Source organism: Salvelinus namaycush, chromosome 3, assembly GCF_016432855.1.
Source record: "Salvelinus namaycush isolate Seneca chromosome 3, SaNama_1.0, whole genome shotgun sequence".
In the NCBI taxonomy this organism is placed as follows: domain Eukaryota; kingdom Metazoa; phylum Chordata; class Actinopteri; order Salmoniformes; family Salmonidae; genus Salvelinus; species Salvelinus namaycush.
In genome coordinates this window covers 91,225,752-91,248,947 of record NC_052309.1, presented here as the reverse complement: position 1 = coordinate 91,248,947, position 23,196 = coordinate 91,225,752, and the positions used below count along the sequence as shown (strand labels likewise).

General features: G+C 37.9%; 1 protein-coding gene across 1 annotated transcript in view; it reads right to left on the bottom strand.

The window, feature by feature from the left end:
• Positions 1-22,723, bottom strand: part of flr (fleer) — a 36,240-nt gene extending 13,517 nt beyond the window's left edge. The window contains exons 1-12 of the mRNA XM_038989389.1: positions 22,565-22,723; positions 22,147-22,212; positions 20,538-20,747; positions 20,084-20,140; positions 19,224-19,359; positions 18,934-19,038; positions 18,651-18,779; positions 17,864-17,913; positions 17,312-17,464; positions 10,557-10,622; positions 10,240-10,293; positions 6,641-6,706 (exon numbers count right to left, since the gene is read on the bottom strand). Coding sequence (XP_038845317.1) covers positions 6,641-6,706; positions 10,240-10,293; positions 10,557-10,622; positions 17,312-17,464; positions 17,864-17,913; positions 18,651-18,779; positions 18,934-19,038; positions 19,224-19,359; positions 20,084-20,140; positions 20,538-20,747; positions 22,147-22,212; positions 22,565-22,618 — 1,146 coding nt within the window. The 5' untranslated portion in view covers positions 22,619-22,723. The remainder of the gene's footprint in view (positions 1-6,640; positions 6,707-10,239; positions 10,294-10,556; positions 10,623-17,311; positions 17,465-17,863; positions 17,914-18,650; positions 18,780-18,933; positions 19,039-19,223; positions 19,360-20,083; positions 20,141-20,537; positions 20,748-22,146; positions 22,213-22,564) is intronic.
• Between the last annotated feature and the right edge of the window lie 473 nt (positions 22,724-23,196).

Below are 23,196 nucleotides of genomic sequence, written 5' to 3'. Positions count from 1 at the left end.
CAAAGATTACACGCAGGTCACGGGCTAGTCTGGCTTCCTGCACCTTAGAGACAAAGATTACACGCAGGTCACGGGCTAGTCTGGCTTCCTGCACCTTAGAGACAAAGATTACACGCAGGTCACGGGCTAGTCTGGCTTCCTGCACCTTAGAGACAAAGATTACACGCAGGTCACGGGCTAGTCTGGCTTCCTGCACCTTAGAGACAAAGATTACACGCAGGTCACGGGCTAGTCTGGCTTCCTGCACCTTAGAGACAAAGATTACACGCAGGTCACGGGCTAGTCTGGCTTCCTGTACCTTAGAGACAAAGATTACACACAGGTCACAGGCTAGTCTGGCTTCCTGCACCTTAGAGACAAAGATTACACGCAGGTCACGGGCTAGTCTGGCTTCCTGCACCTTAGAGACAAAGATTACACGCAGGTCACGGGCTAGTCTGGCTTCCTGCACCTTAGAGACAAAGATTACACGCAGGTCACGGGCTAGTCTGGCTTCCTGTACCTTAGAGACAAAGATTACACACAGGTCACGGGCTAGTCTGGCTTCCTGTACCTTAGAGACAAAGATTACACACAGGTCACAGGCTAGTCTGGCTTCCTGCACCTTAGAGACAAAGATTACACACAGGTCACGGGCTAGTCTGGCTTCCTGTACCTTAGAGACAAAGATTACACGCAGGTCACGGGCTAGTCTGGCTTCCTGCACCTTAGAGACAAAGATTACACGCAGGTCACGGGCTAGTCTGGCTTCCTGTACCTTAGAGACAAAGATTACACACAGGTCACAGGCTAGTCTGGCTTCCTGCACCTTAGAGACAAAGATTACACGCAGGTCACGGGCTAGTCTGGCTTCCTGTACCTTAGAGACAAAGATTACACACAGGTCACGGGCTAGTCTGGCTTCCTGTACCTTAGAGACAAAGATTACACACAGGTCACGGGCTAGTCTGGCTTCCTGTACCTTAGAGACAAAGGAATCCTTTTTGGTTCCAGGTAGAACCTTTTACACAGAGGGTTCTACATGGAACCAAAAAGAGTTCTACCTGGAACCAAAAAGGGTTCTTCAAAGGATTCTCCTATGGGGACAGCCGAAGAACCCTTTTGGAACCCTTTTTTCTAAGAGTGTAGGGTTCCATTAGGGACGCAGCCTAAAGCTAATAAACAAGCTGGTGGCCTGAGAGAGCAGAACGGAAGAATGTAACCTGTAGGGCCTCGGACGAAAGAAAAGGAGAATGTAACCTGTAGGGCCTCAGACGAAAGAAAAGGAGAATGGAACCTGTAGGGCCTCGGACGAAAGAAAAGGAGAATGTAACCTGTAGGGCCTCGGACGAAAGAAAAGGAGAATGTAACCTGTAGGGCCTCAGACGAAAGAAAAGGAGAATGGAACCTGTAGGGCCTCGGACGAAAGAAAAGGAGAATGGAACCTGTAGGGCCTCGGACGAAAGAAAAGGAGAATGTAACCTGTAGGGCCTCGGACGAAAGAAAAGGAGAATGGAACCTGTAGGGCCTCGGACGAAAGAAAAGGAGAATGTAACCTGTAGGGCCTCGGACTAAAGAAAAGGAGAATGTAACCTGTAGGGCCTCGGACGAAAGAAAAGGAGAATGTAACCTGTAGGGCCTCGGACGAAAGAAAAGGAGAATGTAACCTGTAGGGCCTCGGACGAAAGAAAAGGAGAATGGAACCTGTAGGGCCTCGGACGAAAGAAAAGGAGAATGTAACCTGTAGGGCCTCGGACTAAAGAAAAGGAGAATGTAACCTGTAGGGCCTCAGACGAAAGAAAAGGAGAATGGAACCTGTAGGGCCTCGGACGAAAGAAAAGGAGAATGTAACCTGTAGGGCCTCGGACGAAAGAAAAGGAGAATGGAACCTGTAGGGCCTCGGACGAAAGAAAAGGAGAATGGAACCTGTAGGGCCTCAGACGAAAGAAAAGGAGAATGGAACCTGTAGGGCCTCAGACGAAAGAAAAGGAGAATGAAAGACCAAATATATGAGAGAAGGATGACAACAGGATAACATGATAAACAGACAACATCAACAGGATAACAGAATAAACAGACAACATCAACAGGATAACCAGACAACATCAACAGGATAACTAGACAACATCAACAGGATAACTAGACAACATCAACAGGATAACATGATAAACAGACAGCATGAACAGGATAACTAGACAACATCAACAGGATAACTAGACAACATCAACAGGATAACAGGATAAACAGACAACATCAACAGGATAACAGGATAAACAGACAACATCAACAGGATAACAGGATAAACAGACAACATCAACAGGATAACATGATAAACAGACAACATCAACAGGATAACCAGACAACATCAACAGGATAACAGGATAAACAGACAGCATGAACAGGATAACTAAACAACATCAACAGGATAACTAGACAACATCAACAGGATAACTAGACAACATCAACAGGATAACTAGACAACATCAACAGGATAACTAGACAACATCAACAGGATAACTAGACAACATCAACAGGATAACATGATAAACAGACAGCATGAACAGGATAACTAAACAACATCAACAGGATAAACAGACAACATCAACAGGATAACTAGACAACATCAACAGGATAACATGATAAACAGACAACATCAACAGGATAACTAAACAACATCAACAGGATAACTAGACAACATCAACAGGATAACTAGACAACATCAACAGGATAACATGATAAACAGACAGCATGAACAGGATAACTAAACAACATCAACAGGATAAACAGACAACATCAACAGGATAACTAGACAACATCAACAGGATAACATGATAAACAGACAACATCAACAGGATAACTAAACAACATCAACAGGATAAACAGACAACATCAACAGGATAACTAGACAACATCAACAGGATAACATGATAAACAGACAACATCAACAGGATAACTAGACAACATCAACAGGATAACTAGACAACATCAACAGGATAACCAGACAACATCAACAGGATAACTAGACAACATCAACAGGATAACTAGACAACATCAACAGGATAACTAGACAACATCAACAGGATAACCAGACAACATCAACAGGATAACTAGACAACATCAACAGGATAACTAGACAACATCAACAGGATAACTAGACAACATCAACAGGATAACTAGACAACATCAACAGGATAACCAGACAACATCAACAGGATAACTAGACAACATCAACAGGATAACATGATAAACAGACAACATCAACAGGATAACTAGACAACATCAACAGGATAACATGATAACCAGACAACATCAACAGGATAACAGGATAACCAGACAACATCAACAGGATAACAGGATAACCAGACAACATCAACAGGATAACAGGATAACCAGACAACATAAACAGGATAACCAGACAACATCAACAGGATAAACAGACCACATCAACATGATAACAGGATAACATCAACAGGATAACTAGACAACATCAACAGGATAACTAGACAACATCAACAGGATAACATGATAACATCAACAGGATAACTAGACAACATCAACAGGATAACTAGACAACATCAACAGGATAACTAGACAACATCAACAGGATAACTAGACAACATCAACAGGATAACCAGACAACATCAACAGGATAACATGATAAACAGACAGCATGAACAGGATAACAGGATAAACAGACAACATCAACAGGATAACATGATAACCAGACAACATCAACAGGATAACATGATAACTAGACAACATCAACAGGATAACTAGACAACATCAACAGGATAACATGATAAACAGACAACATCAACAGGATAACAGGATAAACAGACAACATCAACAGGATAACATGATAACCAGACAACATCAACAGGATAACTAGACAACATCAACAGGATAACATGATAAACAGACAACATCAACAGGATAACAGGATAAACAGACAACATCAACAGGATAACAGGATAACCAGACAACATCAACAGGATAACCAGACAACATCAACAGGATAACATGATAAACAGACAACATCAACAGGATAACAGGATAAACAGACAGCATCAACAGGATAACATGATAACCAGACAACATCAACAGGATAACATGATAACCAGACAACATCAACAGGATAACAGGATAAACAGACAACATCAACAGGATAACAGGATAAACAGACAACATCAACAGGATAACAGGATAACCAGACAACATCAACAGGATAACCAGACAACATCAACAGGATAACTAGACAACATCAACAGGATAACATGATAAACAGACAACATCAACAGGATAACAGGATAAACAGACAACATCAACAGGATAACATGATAACCAGACAACATCAACAGGATAACTAGACAACATCAACAGGATAACCAGACAACATCAACAGGATAAACAGACAGCATCAACAGGATAACTAGACAACATCAACATGATAACAGGATAAACAGACAACATCAACAGGATAACATGATAAACAGACAACATCAACAGGATAACAGGATAACCAGACAACATCAACAGGATAACATGATAAACAGACAACATCAACAGGATAACCAGACAACATCAACAGGATAACATGATAAACAGACAACATCAACATGATAACCAGACAACATCAACAGGATAACATGATAAACAGACAACATCAACAGGATAACTAGACAACATCAACAGGATAACTAGACAACATCAACAGGATAACATGATAAACAGACAACATCAACAGGATAAACAGACAACATCAACAGGATAAACAGACAACATCAACAGGATAACATGATAAACAGACAACATCAACAGGATAAACAGACAACATCAACAGGATAAACAGACAACATCAACAGGATAACTAGACAACATCAACAGGATAACATGATAAACAGACAACATCAACAGGATAAACAGACAACATCAACAGGATAAACAGACAACATCAACATGATAAACAGACAACATCAACAGGATAACCAGACAACATCAACAGGATAACTAGACAACATCAACAGGATAAACAGACAACATCAACAGGATAAACAGACAACATCAACAGGATAACAGGATAAACAGACAACATCAACAGGATAACAGGATAAACAGACAACATCAACAGGATAACCAGACAACATCAACAGGATAACATGATAAACAGACAACATCAACAGGATAACCAGACAACATCAACAGGATAACATGATAAACAGACAACATCAACATGATAACCAGACAACATCAACAGGATAACATGATAAACAGACAACATCAACAGGATAACTAGACAACATCAACAGGATAACTAGACAACATCAACAGGATAACATGATAAACAGACAACATCAACAGGATAAACAGACAACATCAACATCAACAGGATAAACAGACAACATCAACAGGATAAACAGACAACATCAACAGGATAACATGATAAACAGACAACATCAACAGGATAAACAGACAACATCAACAGGATAAACAGACAACATCAACATGATAAACAGACAACATCAACAGGATAACAGGATAAACAGACAACATCAACAGGATAAACAGACAACATCAACAGGATAAACAGACAACATCAACAGGATAACATGATAAACAGACAGCATCAACAGGATAACATGATAACAGGATAAACAGACAGCATCAACAGGATAAACAGACAACATCAACAGGATAACTAGACAACATCAACAGGATAACAGGATAAACAGACAACATCAACAGGATAAACAGACAACATCAACAGGATAACCAGACAACATCAACAGGATAACAGGATAAACAGACAACATCAACAGGATAACTAGACAACATCAACAGGATAACTAGACAACATCAACAGGATAACTAGACAACATCAACAGGATAACTAGACAACATCAACAGGATAACTAGACAACATCAACAGGATAACTAGACAACATCAACAGGATAAACAGACAACATCAACAGGATAACTAGACAACATCAACAGGATAACTAGACAACATCAACAGGATAACTAGACAACATCAACATGATAAACAGACAACATCAACAGGATAACAGGATAAACAGACAACATCAACAGGATAACAGGATAAACAGACAACATCAACAGGATAACAGGATAAACAGACAACATCAACAGGATAACAGGATAAACAGACAACATCAACAGGATAAACAGACAACATCAACATGATAAACAGACAACATCAACAGGATAACCAGACAACATCAACAGGATAACTAGACAACATCAACAGGATAACTAGACAACATCAACAGGATAACTAGACAACATCAACAGGATAACATGATAAACAGACAACATCAACAGGATAACTAGACAACATCAACAGGATAACTAGACAACATCAACAGGATAACTAGACAACATCAACAGGATAACTAGACAACATCAACAGGATAACCAGACAACATCAACAGGATAACTAGACAACATCAACAGGATAACCAGACAACATCAACAGGATAACCAGACAACATCAACAGGATAACATGATAAACAGACAACATCAACAGGATAACATGATAACCAGACAACATCAACAGGATAACCAGACAACATCAACAGGATAACAGGTTAACCAGACAACAGAGGAAGACAGAGAGAGAGAGGAGACTGGAAGATTGTAACCTGTTTGGTCAGCTTGCGTAGTTGATCTGTCAACTTGGCGTTCATCTCATCAAACTTCCTGAAGGCCTGCGTTGGTCAAACACAACAGAGACATGATCAGAGACAGGAATATATACCTCAGAATGTACAGAGAGCAGCAACAATGACACAGGACTTTAAAGTCTCTGTATTATAGAGGACTGGTTCATTACATTGTGGAACATTCAGGTCACTGGCTTTAAACTCTATGTATTATAGAGGACTGGTTCATTACATTGTGGAACATTCAGGTCACTGGCTTTAAACTCTATGTATTATAGAGGACTGGTTCATTACATTGTGGAACATTCAGGTCATTGGCTTTTAAAGTCTGTATTATAGAGGACTGGTTCATTACATTGTGGAACATTCAGGTCATTGGCTTTTAAAGTCTGTATTATAGAGGACTGGTTCATTACATTGTGGAACATTCAGGTCACTGGCTTTAAAAGTCTCTGTATTATAGAGGACTGGTTCATTACATTGTGGAACATTCAGGTCACTGGCTTTAAAAGTCTCTGTATTATAGAGGACTGGTTCATTACATTGTGGAACATTCAGGTCATTGGCTAAAACATGAAACATAAATATATGTGTGTAGTAGTGGTGTGTTTAATACTACCGAAGGTTGATGCTAGTAGAGAGTGATTGGTACTAAGGAGAAGGTAGTATACAGTGATTAGTACCAGGCAGTAAGTAGTATAGGGTGATTAGTACCAGGCAGTAAGTAGTATAGGGTGATTAGTACCAGGCAGTAAGTAGTATAGGGTGATTAGTACTAGGGAGTAGGCAGTATAGGGTGATTAGTACTAGTAGGCAGTAAGTAGTATAGTGTGATTAGTACTAGGGAGTAGGTAGTATGGGGTGCTTCTAGCCACCGTGCTTCTACACCTGCATTGCTTGCTGTTTGGGGTTTTAGGCTGGGTTTCTGTACAGCACTTCGAGATATTAGCTGATGTACGAAGGGCTATATAAAATAAACTTGATTGATTGATTGATTGATTAGTACTAGTAGGCAGTAAGTAGTATAGTGTGATTAGTACTAGGGAGTAGGTAGTATGGGGTGATTAGTACTAGTAGGCAGTAGGTAGTATAGGGTGATTAGTACTAGGCAGTAGGTAGTATGGGGTGATTAGTACTAGTAGGCAGTAGGTAGTATAGGGTGATTAGTACTATGCAGTAGGTAGTATACAGTGATTAGTACCAGGCAGTAGGTAGTATACAGTGATTAGTACTAGGGAGTAGGTAGTATAGGGTGATTAGTATTAGGCAGTAGGTAGTATACGGTGATTAGTACTAGGCAGTAGGTAGTATACAGTAATTAGTACTAGGTAGTAGGTAGTATACAGTGATTAGTACCAGGTAGTAGGTATTATAGTGATTAGTACTAGGGAGTAAGTAGTATACAGTGATTAGTACTAGGGAGTAGGTAGTATAGTGAGTAGTACTAGGCAGTAGGTAGTATAGTGATTAGTACTAGGGAGTAGGTATTATAGTGATTAGTACTAGGGAGTAAGTAGTATAGTGATTAGTACTAGGCAGTAGGTAGTATAGTGATTAGTACTAGGCAGTAGGTAGTATAGTGTGATTAGTACTAGGTAGTAGGTAGTATAGCGGTTAGTACTAGGGAGTAGGTAGTATAGTGATTAGTACTAGGGAGTAGGTAGTATAGTGATTAGTACTAGTAGGGAGTAGGTAGTATAGTGATTAGTACTAGTAGGGAGTAGGTAGTATAGTGATTAGTACTAGGTGGTAGGTAGTATATGGTGATTAGTACTAGGCAGTAGGTAGTATAGTGATTAGTACTAGGCAGTAGGTAGTATAGTGATTAGTACTAGTAGGTGGTATGTAGTACAGTGATTAGTACCAGGGGGTAGGTAGTATAGTGATTAGTACTAGGGAGAGGTAGTATAGTGATTAGTACTAGGCAGTAGGTAGTATAGTGATTAGTACTAGGCAGTAGGTAGTATAGTGATTAGTACTAGGGAGTAAGTAGTATACAGTGATTAGTACCAAGGTGTAGGTAGTACACAATGATTAGTACTAGGAAGTAGGTAGTATAGTGATTATTACTACGCAGTAGGTAGTATAGTGATTAGTACTAGGGAGTAGGTAGTACACAATGATTAGTACTAGGAAGTAGGTAGTATGGTGATTAGTACTATGCAGTAGGTAGTATAGTGATTAGTACATGGCAGTCGGTAGTACAGTGATTAGTACTAGTAGGGAGTAGGTAGTATATGGTGATTAGTACTAGTAGGGAGTAGGTAGTATATGGTGATTAGTACTAGTAGGGAGTAGGTAGTATATGGTGATTAGTACTAGGGAGTAGGTAGTATAATGATTAGTACTATGCAGTAGGTGGTATAGTGATTAGTACTAGGGAGTAGGTAGTATAGAATGCTTAGTACTAGTAGGGAGTAGGTAGTATAGGGTGATTAGTACTAGGTAGTAGGTAGTATAGTGATTAGTACTAGTAGGGAGTAGGTAGTATGGGGTGATTATTACTAGTAGGGAGTAGGTAGTATAGTGATTAGTACTAGGTAGTAGGTGGTATAGTGATTAGTACTAGTAGGGAGTAGGTAGTATGGGGTGATTATTACTAGAGAGTAGGAAGTATAGAGTGATTATTACTAGAGAGTAGGTAGTATAGTGATTAGTACTAGGTAGTAGGTAGTATAGTGATTAGTACTAGTAGGGAGTAGGTAGTATAGGGTGATTATTACTAGGGAGTAGGTAGTATAGGGTGATTATTACTAGAATGTAGGAAGTATAGAGTGATTAGTACTAGGTAGTAGGTAGTATAGGGTGGTTAGTACTAGGGAGTAGGTAGTATAGGAAGATTAGTACTAGGTAGTAGGTAGTATAGGGAGATTATTACTAGGTAGTAGGTAGTATAGTGATTAGTACTAGTAGGGAGTAGGTAGTATAGGGTGATTAGTACTAGGTAGTAGGTAGTATAGTGATTGGTACTAGTAGGGAGTAGGTAGTATAGGGTGATTAGTACTAGGTAGTAGGTAGTATAGTGATTGGTACTAGTAGGGAGCAGGTAGTATAGGGTGATTAGTACTAGGTAGTATACAGTGATTAGTACTAGGGAGCAGGTAGTATAGTGATTAGTACTAGGGAGTAGGTAGTATAGGGAGATTAGTACTAGGGAGTAGGTAGTATAGGGTGATTAGTACTAGGTAGTAGGTAGTATACAGTGATTAGTACTAGGGAGCAGGTATTATAGTGATTAGTACTAGGGAGTAGGTAGTGTAGGGAGATTAGTACTAGGGAATATGTAGTATAGGGAGATTATTACTAGGTAGTAGGTAGTATAGTGATTAGTACTAGTAGGGAGTAGGTAGTATAGGGTGATTAGTACTAGGGAGTAGGTAGTATAGTGATTAGTACTAGGGAGTAGGTAGTATAGGGAGATTAGTACTAGGGAGTATGTAGTATAGGGTGGTTAGTACCAGTAGAGAGTAGGTAGTATGGGGTGATTAGTACTAGAGAGTAGGTAGTATAGTGATTAGTACTAGGGAGTAGGTGGTACAGGGTGTAAATGGTGTGTAGTAGTCGTATTTTGTTGTTACCTCCTCTGGAGCTGTCTGGCAGGTCAACATGGCATCCAGAAACTCATACAGATACTGGAACGTAGAGACCACATAGATACACTGTTTATTACATAGCAGGAGAAAGAGGACCAGAAAATGAATTGGGGATGTGTGGCAAGAACAGGACTTTTCAGGAGAAATATAGAGGTCTTTCAATCCCACATGGAAAATGGAATGTGGACTTCGCTTCAGGGTCAGACTAACATGAATGATTTTGAAGTAAACTATCCCTAGTGACTGACTGTAGGGATGTAGTGTGAAAATATAGGACAATGAAAGGAACCTGTGGTTCTTACCGGGGTGAGGAACTTGTAGGTGAGGTGTGCATTCTCTGCCATCACATCAGCAGCCAGGTCAAAATACTGAGAGAGAGAGAGAGAGAGAGAGTATAAGGAGAGAAAGAGTGAGTGAGTGAGTGTATAGTAGATATACAGTAGTAGAGTACAGTATAATAGTAGAGTACAGTAGAGTACAGTATAACAGTAGAGTACAGTATAATAGTAGAATACAGTATAATAGTACAGTATAATAGTAGAGTACAGTATAATAGTAGAGTAGAGTATAACAGTAGAGTACAGTATAATAGTAGAGTACAGTATAATAGTAGAGTACAGTAGAGTACAGTATAACAGTAGAGTACAGTATAATAGTAGAATATAGTATAATAGTAGAGTACAGTATAATAGTAGAGTACAGCAGAGTACAGTATAACAGTAGAGTACAGTATAATAGTAGAATACAGTATAATAGTAGAGTAGAGTATAATAGTAGAGTACAGTATAACAGTAGAGTACAGTATAATAGTAGAGTATAATAGTAGAGTACAGTATAACAGTAGAGTACAGTATTATAGTAGAGTACAGTATAATAGTAGAGTACAGTATAATAGTAGAGTACAGTATAATAGTAGAGTATAATAGTAGAGTACAGTATAACAGTAGAGTACAGTATAATAGTAGAGTACAGTATAAGAATAGAGTACAGTATAACAGTAGAGTACAGTATAATAGTAGAGTACAGTATAATAGTAGAGTATAATAGTAGAGTATAATAGTAGAGTACAGTATAACAGTAGAGTACAGTATAATAGTAGAGTATAAGAATAGAGTACAGTATAATAGTACAGTATAATAGTAGAGTATAATAGTAGAGTACAGTATAATAGTAGAGTACAGTATAATAGTAGAGTATAATAGTAGAGTATAATAGTAGAGTACAGTATAACACTAGAGTACAGTATAATAGTAGAGTACAGTATAATAGTAGAGTATAATAGTAGAGTACAGTATAATAGTAGAGTACAGTATAATAGTAGAGTATAATAGTAGAGTACAGTATAACAGTAGAGTACAGTATAATAGTAGAGTACAGTATAATAGTAGAGTATAATAGTAGAGTACAGTATAATAGTAGAGTACAGCAGAGTACAGTATAACAGTAGAGTACAGTATAATAGTAGAATATAGTATAATAGTAGAGTACAGTATAACAGTAGAGTACAGTATAATAGTAGAGTATAATAGTAGAGTACAGTATAACAGTAGAGTACAGTATTATAGTAGAGTACAGTATAATAGTAGAGTATAATAGTAGAGTACAGTATAACAGTAGAGTACAGTATAATAGTAGAGTACAGTATAATAGTAGAGTATAACAGTAGAGTACAGTATAATAGTAGAGTACAGTATAATAGTAGAGTATAATAGTAGAGTATAATAGTAGAGTACAGTATAACAGTAGAGTACAGTATAATAGTAGAGTACAGTATAATAGTAGAGTATAATAGTAGAGTACAGTATAATAGTAGAGTATAATAGTAGAGTACAGTATAATAGTACAGTATAATAGTAGAGTATAATAGTAGAGTACAGTATAATAGTAGAGTACAGTATAATAGTAGAGTATAATAGTAGAGTACAGTATAACAGTAGAGTACAGTATAATAGTAGAGTACAGTATAACAGTAGAGTACAGTATAATAGTAGAATACAGTATAATAATAGAGTACAGTATAATAGTAGAGTACAGTATAATAGTAGAGTATAATAGTAGAGTATAATAGTAGAGTACAGTATAACACTAGAGTACAGTATAATAGTAGAGTACAGTATAATAGTAGAGTATAATAGTAGAGTACAGTATAATAGTAGAGTACAGCAGAGTACAGTATAACAGTAGAGTACAGTATAATAGTAGAATATAGTATAATAGTAGAGTACAGTATAACAGTAGAGTACAGTATAATAGTAGAGTACAGTATAATAGTAGAGTACAGTATAACAGTAGAGTACAGTATAATAGTAGAGTACAGTATAATAGTAGAGTACAGTATAACAGTAGAGTACAGTATAATAGTACAGTATAATAGTAGAGTACAGTATAATAGTAGAGTATAATAGTAGAGTACAGTATAACAGTAGAGTACAGTATAATAGTAGAATATAGTATAATAGTAGAATATAGTATAATAGTAGAGTAGAGTATAACAGTAGAGTACAGTATAATAGTAGAGTACAGTATAATAGTAGAGTATAATAGTAGAGTACAGCAGAGTACAGTATAACAGTAGAGTACAGTATAATAGTAGAGTACAGTATAATAGTAGAGTATAATAGTAAAGTACAGCAGAGTACAGTATAACAGTAGAGTACAGTATAATAGTAGAGTACAGTATAACAATAGAGTACAGTATAATAGTAGAGTACAGTATAACAATAGAGTACAGTATAACAATAGAGTACAGTATAATAGTAGAGTACAGTATAATAGTAGAGTACAGTATAATAGTAGAGTACAGTATAATAGTAGAGTACAGTATAATAGTAGAGTACAGTATAAGAATAGAGTACAGTATAACAGTAGAGTACAGTATAATAGTAGAGTACAGTATAATAGTAGAGTACAGTATAAGAATAGAGTACAGTATAATAGTAGAGTACAGTATAATAATAGAGTACAGTATAATAGTAGAGTACAGTATAATAGTACAGTATAATAGTAGAGTATAATAGTAGAGTACAGTATAATAGTAGAGTACAGTATAATAGTAGAGTATAATAGTAGAGTACAGTATAACAGTAGAGTACAGTATAATAGTAGAGTACAGTATAATAGTAGAGTATAATAGTAAAGTACAGCAGAGTACAGTATAACAGTAGAGTACAGTATAATAGTAGAGTACAGTATAATAGAAGAGTACAGTATAACAATAGAGTACAGTATAATAGTAGAGTACAGTATAACAATAGAGTACAGTATAATAGTAGAGTACAGTATAATAGTAGAGTACAGTATAATAGTAGAGTACAGTATAATAGTAGAGTACAGTATAATAGTAGAGTACAGTATAAGAATATAGTACAGTATAACAGTAGAGTACAGTATAACAGTAGAGTACAGTATAATAGTAGAGTACAGTATAACAATAGAGTACAGTATAATAGTAGAGTACAGTATAATAGTAGAGTACAGTATAATAGTAGAGTACAGTATAATAGTAGAGTACAGTATAAGAATAGAGTACAGTATAATAGTAGAGTACAGTATAATAGTAGAGTACAGTATAATAGTAGAGTACAGTATAAGAATAGAGTACAGTATAATAGTAGAGTACAGTATAATAGTAGAGTACAGTATAATAGTAGAAACAGTATAATAGTAGAGTACAGTATAATAGTAGAGTACAGTATAATAGTAGAGTATAATAGTAGAGTACAGCAGAGTACAGTATAATAGTAGAGTACAGTATAACAGTAGAGTACAGTATAATAGTAGAGTACAGTATAATAGTAGAGTATAATAGTAGAGTACAGCAGAGTACAGTATAATAGTAGAGTACAGTATAATAGTAGAGTACAGTATAATAGTAGAGTACAGTATAATAGTAGAATACAGTATAATAGTAGAGTACAGTATAAGAATAGAGTACAGTATAATAGTAGAATACAGTATAATAGTAGAGTACAGTATAATAGTAGAGTACAGTATAATAGTAGAAACAGTATAATAGTAGAATACAGTATAATAGTAGAGTACAGTATAATAGTAGAGTATAATAGTAGAGTACAGTATAATAGTAGAGTACAGTATAATAGTAGAGTATAATAGTAGAGTACAGCAGAGTACAGTATAATAGTAGAGTACAGTATAATAGTAGAGTACAGTATAATAGTAGAGTACAGTATAATAGTAGAATACAGTATAATAGTAGAGTACAGTATAAGAATAGAGTACAGTATAATAGTAGAATACAGTATAATAGTAGAGTACAGTATAATAGTAGAGTACAGTATAATAGTAGAAACAGTATAATAGTAGAATACAGTATAATAGTAGAGTACAGTATAATAGTAGAGTATAATAGTAGAGTACAGTATAATAGTAGAGTACAGTATAATAGTAGAGTATAATAGTAGAGTACAGCAGAGTACAGTATAATAGTAGAGTACAGTATAATAGTAGAGTACAGTATAATAGTAGAGTACAGTATAATAGTAGAATACAGTATAATAGTAGAGTACAGTATAAGAATAGAGTACAGTATAATAGTAGAATACAGTATAATAGTAGAGTACAGTATAATAGTAGAGTACAGTATAATAGTAGAAACAGTATAATAGTAGAATACAGTATAATAGTAGAGTACAGTATAATAGTAGAGTATAATAGTAGAGTACAGCAGAGTACAGTATAACAGTAGAGTACAGTATAACAGTAGAGTACAGTATAATAGTAGAGTACAGTATAATAGTAGAGTACAGTATAACAGTAGAGTACAGTATAATAGTAGAGTACAGTATAATAGTAGAGTACAGTATAACAGTATAATAGTAGAGTACAGTATAATAGTAGAGTACAGTATAATAGTATAGTACAGTATAATAGTAGAGTACAGTATAATAGTAGAGTACAGTATAATAGTAGAGTACAGTATAATAGTAGAATATAGTATAATAGTAGAGTACAGTATAATAGTAGAGTACAGTATAATAGTAGAGTACAGTATAATAGTAGAGTACAGTATAATAGTAGAAACAGTATAATAGTAGAATACAGTATAATAGTAGAGTACAGTATAATAGTAGAGTACAGTATAAGAGTAGAATACAGTATAATAGTAGAGTACAGTATAATAGTAGAATACAGTATAATAATAGAGTACAGTATAATAGTAGAATACAGTATAATAGTAGAGTACAGTATAATAGTAGAGTATAGTATAATAGTACAGTATAATAGTAGAATACAGTATAATAGTAGAGTACAGTATAATAGTAGAATACAGTATGATAGTACAGTATAATAGTAGAATACAGTATAATAGTAGAGTACAGTATAATAGTACAGTATAATAGTAGAAACAAGTATAATAGTAGAGTACAGTATAATAGTAGAGTACAGTATAATAGTAGAGTACAGTATAATAGTACAGTATAATAGTAGAATACAGTATAATAGTAGAGTACAGTATAATAGTAGAGTACAGTATAATAGTAGAGTACAGTATAATAGTACAGTATAATAGTAGAATATAGTATAATAGTAGAGTACAGTATAATAGTAGAGTACAGTATAATAGTAGAGTGCAGTATAATAGTACAGTATAATAGTATAATATAGTAGAATAGTAGAATACAGTATAATAGTACAGTATAATAGTAGAATACAGTATAATAGTAGAATACAGTATAATAGTACAGTATAATAGTAGAATACAGTATAATAGTACAGTATAATAGTAGAATATAGTATAATAGTAGAGTACAGTATAATAGTAGAGTACAGTATAATAGTAGAGTGCAGTATAATAGTACAGTATAATAGTATAATATAGTATAATAGTAGAATACAGTATAATAGTACAGTATAGTAGTAGAATACAGTATAATAGTACAGTATAATAGTAGAATACAGTATAATAGTAGAATATAGTATAATACAGTATAATAGTACAGTATAATAGTAGAATACAGTATAATAGTACAGTATGATAGTATAATACAGTATAATAGTACAGTATAATAGTAGAATACAGTATAATAGTAGAATACAGTATAATAGTACAGTATAATAGTAGAATACAGTATAATAGTAGAATACAGTACAGTATAATAGTAGAATACAGTATAATAGTACAGTATAATAGTAGAGTACAGTATAATAGTAGAATACGGTATAATAGTAGAATACAGTATAATAGTAGAGTACAGTATAATAGTAGAATAGAGTATAATAATAGAGTACAGTAGAGTACAGTAAAATAGTAGAGTACAGTATAATAGTAGAGCACAGTATAATAGTACAGTACAGTATAATAGTAGAGTATAATAGTAGAGTACAGTAGAGTACAGTATAATAGTAGAGTACAGTATAATAGTAGAGTACAGTATAATAGAAGAGTACAGTATAACAGTAGAGTACAGTATAATAGTAGAGTAGAGTACAGTATAATCGTAGAGTGCAGTACAACAGTACAGTATAATAGTAGAGTACAGTAGAGTACAGTATAATAGTAGAGTACAGTATAATAGTAGAGTACAGTATAATAGTAGAGTACAGTATAATAGTAGAGTACAGTTGAGTATAGTATAATAGTAGAGTACAGTAGATTATAGTATACTGGTAGAGTGCAGTATAATAATAGAGTACAGTATAATAGTAGAGTATAATAGTAGAGTACAGTATAATAGTACATTATAATAGTAGAGTACAGTATAATAGTAGAGTACAGTAGAGTACAGTATAATAGTAGAGTATAGTATAATATTAGAGTATAGTCTAATAGTTGAATACAGTACAGTATAGTAGCACAGTATAATAGTAGAGTACAGTATAATAGTAGAGTACAGTATACTAGTATACTATGGTATAGTACAGTAGAGTATAGTATAATATAGTAGAGTACTGTATAATAGTATAATATACTGTAGTACAGTGGAATACCCTACCTCATATTTGCAGTATAGTATAGTAGAGTACAGTGGAGTATAGTATAATACAGTAGAGTACTGTATAATAGTACAATATACTATAGTACAGTAGAATACCCTACCTCATATTTGCAGTATAGTAGCAACAGGTTTCCGAAGGTGACCGGGGGGAAGGGGATCTGCTGCAGGAGGAAGGCCAGTTTCTCAAAACCCTCCGATGGCTTCTTATCCATGTTCATCAGGGCCTGGTTGTGGAGCGTCACTGGGTCCAGCTCCTACAAGAAAATAGACTTGTGTAAATAACTATTTGTTCTTAACTAACTCGCCTAGTTAAATACAGGTTAAATAAAAAATAAAAGGATATTTCATTGTCCATTGGTTAGAAGGAGAATGTCTCCACACACACGTTACAACAGCTTTCTGTCTGACAGAGTGTTCCCCTGATCCCCATCAGTGTGTGAGTGTTGATATAGATGGTCACTAGAGGGCAGCACCCACTGAGCCACAGATAGAGATATACCGTACAGCACCACTGTCTCCAACCTACATGTGTGGTAGGGCTGACACACACACACACACACACACACACACACACACACACACACACACACACACACACACACACACACACACACACACACACACACACACACACACACACACACACACAGTACCTCCTCTGATCTGGGTGGCATGTCAGTCAAGGCCTCCTGAGCTGCATCGCCTGGAGACAGACAGAGAGACAGAGTTGAGCTTACTTACAGTTTTTCAGCTGGTACTCTATGACAGCCTGGTATACTATGACAACTGACAGTTGTTCAGGGAAAGGGGCACGGGGAACAGTGTTTGGTGCAAGGGGAACAGCGGGTTAACTGCCTTGTTCAGGGGCAGAATGACATATTTTTATCTTGGCAGCTCGGGGATTCGATCCAGCAACCTTTCAGTTACTGCTACCTGCCGCCAGCCTGGTATACTATGAGAAATTACAGTTTTTCAGCTGGTACTTTATGACAGCCTGGTCACAGTACACCCCCTGGACAGAATACTAGTCTATCACAGTACACCCCCTGGACAGAATACTAGTCTATCACAGTACACCCCCTGGACAGAATGCTAGTCTATCACAGTACACCCCCTGGACAGAATACTAGTCTATCACAGTACACCTAGTCTATTACAGTACACCCCCTGGACAGAATACTAGTCTATCACAGTACACCCCCTGGACAGAATACTAGTCTATCACAGTACACCCCCTGGACAGAATACTAGTCTATCACAGTACACCTAGTCTATCACAGGGCTTTAGATACCAATCTATCTCCTTAATGCTGAGAGTCAAGCAGAGATGCATCAAGTACCATTTTTACAGTTTTTGTTACGACTCGGCCGGGGATTGAACTCCCAACCCTCCAATCTCAGGGCGGATGGTCTAACCACAAGGCTGCTGAATGTACTCACAGTTTTTGAGCTGGTATTCTATAGCAGCCTTGAGGTTGAAGCCTTCTATGAGGGCGGTCTCATGTAGGATCAGGGTGTTCCCAACACTCCTCACGTCAATGCCCTCTGTCGTCATGCCAACGCTCAGCTCTGGACGACGAGAACACACACACACAGCACAGAGAGACACAGGCTGGTCAGGGGAAAACGTGGATGAGAAGGAGGGTCACTAAGGGAAAACCACAACACAGTGATCAGGTATCTAACTAAACAGGTGTGCTGTCATTTTAAAGCCCAGTTTTACCTGGATGTTCCCTGATCCCTCTCTCAATGATCTCTCCGATGAACTTGAGGGCCTGACCATACTGTTTCATACTGTAGTAACACAGACCTATGTTGTAGGACAGTTCTGAGACAGGAGGGAGGAGAGAGAGGCAGGGAGAGGAGGAGGGAATTAGGGGGGAGGGAGAGGAGGGAGAGGGAGATAGGTAGGGGGGAGGGAGAGAGATTCAGCAAATGCAAGAGACTTTTAGGACAGCCAAAAGGTTAGAAGTTTTCCTTTGTGTGTGTGTGTGAGTATGTGCGTGCAGTTACCTGGTTGGTAGCCCAGCACCTGCATGGCAGACATGAACTTCTTGCAGGCCTCCTCGTACTCGCCCTCCTTGTAGAGTAGACAGCCCATGTCCACGTCATAGTCTGGGTCGTCCTGGGGAAGCTGCTCTACCAGTGTCTGACAGGGAGAGGGTTCATAAAGGGCTTATAAGAGGGCATAAAGGGTTATAGGGAGTCATAAGGGTGTATTCATTGAGAGAATTAGTTTTAAGGGGTTACAAGGGGTTCTAAATGGATCAAAAACACTAACAGTTATAAGGGGAGCAGTTATAAGGGGTTATATTAAGTTCTCCTGACCTCATGACATACAGTAACTACCAGGTACATGTTTCTGGTCTTTAGTTCTGATTCTAGTTCTGGGTCTAGTTCCAGTTCTGGTTTAGTTCTGTTCTAGTTCTGGTTAAGTTCTGTTCTAGTTAAGTTCTGGTTCTAGTTTTGGTTCCAGTTTTGGTTTAGTTATGGTTCTGATTTAATTATGGTACTAGTTATGGTTCTAGTTATGGTTCTGATTTAGTTCTGATTCTAGTTCTGGTTCTAGTCATGGTTCTGATTTAGTTCTGGTTCTAGTTCTGGTTCTATTGATGTTCTAGTTCTGGTTCTAGTCATGGTTCTGATTTAGTTCTGGTTCTATTGATGTTCTAGTTCTGGATCTAGTCATGGTTTTAGCCATGGTTCTAGTTCTGGTTCTAGTCATGGTTCTAGTTCTGGTGCTAACTATGGTTCTAGTCATGGTTCTAGTTCAGGTTCTAGTCCAGATTCTAGTCATGGTTCTAGTTCTGGTGCTAATTATGGTTCTAGTTATGGCCAAGTCCAGTATATGTCCAATACTAGTTACTACTAACCTTCGCTCCAGAGTACTCCTCTTCTCCGTATTTGATGGATGCCTGCAGTTTGATCATCTGTGGGAGAGATGGACAGAACATGGGTCGGAAGAGAGAAAATAACTAAGAGAATATGGCTGAAGAACAGAATTATATCTCAGTGTGGTAGGATAACTCTACCTGGTGGGTCTGGTAGTAAACATTATAACTCTACCTGGTGGGGCTGGTAGTAAACATTATAACTCTACCTGGTGGGTCTGGTAGTAAACATTATAACTCTACCTGGTGGGGCTGGTAGTAAACATTATAACTCTACCTGGTGGGGCAGGAGAGGTACTGGATCCTGGTAAATAGGTTCCGGAACAAAACAGTCCAAAACTGAGAGGTTCCGGGTCCTGTTGTGGAAGGATCCGGCTTAAATGAAGCACTGATTCTACCTCTACCTTGGTATTATAACTTAATGTAGGAAGTGTACCTTGGTGTGGCTGGTAGGGTTGTCCAATAGAAATGTAGCCTTCATGGCCTCGGGGTAGGCACAGGCCCCGTACAGAGACTGGGCGTAATACAGCTTGTACTCCTCCACCTCGGGGTGTAGCTGGGTCAGCTGCTCATAGCACTCTGCTGCGTTGGTGAAGTCCTGCATGTGGTAGTAGCAGTAGCCTAGCAGAGACAGGGCTGCCCGCGACTGGGAGGAGGAGGAGAAGGTAGAGGAGGAGAAGAATAAGAAGATTACGGGCTCCATTCAATCCATATCGCCCAAGTTCAGCACTATATGGCGATTGACATTTAAAGGTAATGTTCCCGCATTCCATGAGACTGCATTCATGGTAAACGCTGCATATATCGCTCTAAAGGTAATCGAAAATTACCTTTAACATTTTAAGAACGCTATAGCGCTGAACTTCGCAGATACGGGTTGAATCGAGCCCTAGATGTATTGTCCAATGAAATAGTCTGAGGGACAGTCTGTTTGTGCTATCATGACATGCCCTCGTCACTAATTGGCAAGCTAAACATTGGCTTGCCGGTGACAGCCATGGAGTTGGCAAGAGCACAAACTGATCTGGGAGCAGGCTATAGAAGGAGACAACAGATCTGGGACCAGGCTATAGAAGGAGACAACAGATCTGGGAGCAGGCTATAGAAGGAGACAACAGATCTGGGACCAGGCTACAGAAGGAGACAACAGACCTGGGACCTGGCTATAGAAGGAGACGACAGATTTGGGACCAGGCTATAAAAGGAGACAACAGATCTGGGACAAGGCTATAGAAGGAGACAACAGATCTGGGACCAGGCTATAGAAGGAGACAACAGACCTGGGACCAGGCTATAGAAGGAGACAACAGATCTGGGACCAGGCTATAGAAGGAGACAACAGACCTGGGACCAGGCTATAGAAGGAGACAACAGATCTGGGAGCAGGCTATAGAAGGAGACAACAGATCTGGGAGCAGGCTATAGAAGGAGACAACAGATCTGGGAGCAGGCTATAGAAGGAGACAACAGACCTGGGACCAGGCTATAGAAGGAGACAACAGATATGGGAGCAGGCTATAGAAGGAGACAACAGACCTGGGACCAGGCTATAGAAGGAGACAACAGATCTGGGAGCAGGCTATAGAAGGAGATAACAGATCTGGGAGCAGGCTATAGAAGGAGACAACAGACCTGGAACCAAGCTATAGAAGGAGACAACAGACCTGGGACCAGGCTATAAAAGGAGACAACAGATCTGGGACCAGGCTATAGAAGGAGACAACAGATCTGGGACCAGGCTATAGAAGGAGACAACAGATTTGGGACCAGGCTATAGAAGGAGACAACAGATCTGGGACCAGGCTATAGAAGGAGACAACATATTTGGGACCAGGCTATAGAAGGAGACAACAGATCTAGGACCAGGCTATAGAAGGAGACAACAGATCTGGGACCAGGCTATAGAAGGAGACAACAGATCTGGGAGCAGGCTATAGAAGGAGACAACAGATCTGGGATCAGGCTATAGAAGGAGACAACAGATCTGGGAGCACACACACACACACACACACACACACACACACACACACACACACACACACTACCTTCATCTGTTTCTGCAGTTCATTGCTGAGGATGTGGATAGCCTCTCCATACCGCCCATCTTTGATCTATAGGAGGAGAACAGAGTTAGCAGCTAGTTATAAAAGAATACATTATCTATCTAGCTAGCTATGTTGTCACACTTAGTTCGTTCGCTATCGTTAGGCTATAGCCTGAGCCTTGAAATGGAAGGGTCTGTCAGGCTAGCTTAATCAAAGTTAGCTAGCTTGCTATAGCCCCAATTTGTGAAATTCGTATTGTGACGTTAGCTAGCTTGAATTCGCTACATAATCAACATGATAACTTGATAAAATACCACAAGTTAAAATAACCAGTTTCATTATCAGCTACATAGCTATCATGGCTAGCGTTAGTATCCATGGTATGTAACGTTAGCTATGCAAGCGACCAACTTCTCACCATTTTGTAGACAGTGGCGGTGTATTCGCCGTCTTTAATCGTTGTCAGTGTCATGATTTTGCCGCTAAATCTACAGTTCTCAAAGGTAAGACTATTTTCACGCGAAAAATGATTGCCGATTCACCAATAATCCCAATTAGTGCAGCATGTTTAGGCGTTATTTACTTTTCTACACATTCAACGCACAGGAAGTGTTACTTAGCAACCGTACCGGAAAACGGAAACCCCGACGTTGAATAACTTTAAAACAACCAATGAGGAGCGTCTGTTGTGAGGTATCACCATAGAGATTGACAGAGACCTTTAGTGGCCAACAGGCTGTTTTAGTATGGGCATCACCATTGAAAGCCATTTTAAAGTAGTCAACTGGGTGGGGGTTCCTATGGGTTGTAGCACAGACTATCCATTATATTGACCAGAATTTAAAGTGGCCGCTCTAACAATGAAAATAAATGTGTTAAAAAATGGAAGGCAGCGGGAGGAGGCAAGATCAGGTGGGACCATTCTAGACAATGAGAGGGCAGAGTCGTTTGTGAATAACAGGCACAACTTCGATATAATGTGTTTTTTTTCTCAAAGTTGTCTGGATGTCACGTGTCCAACTTATATCAGTACACTCGTAACAACCTAAG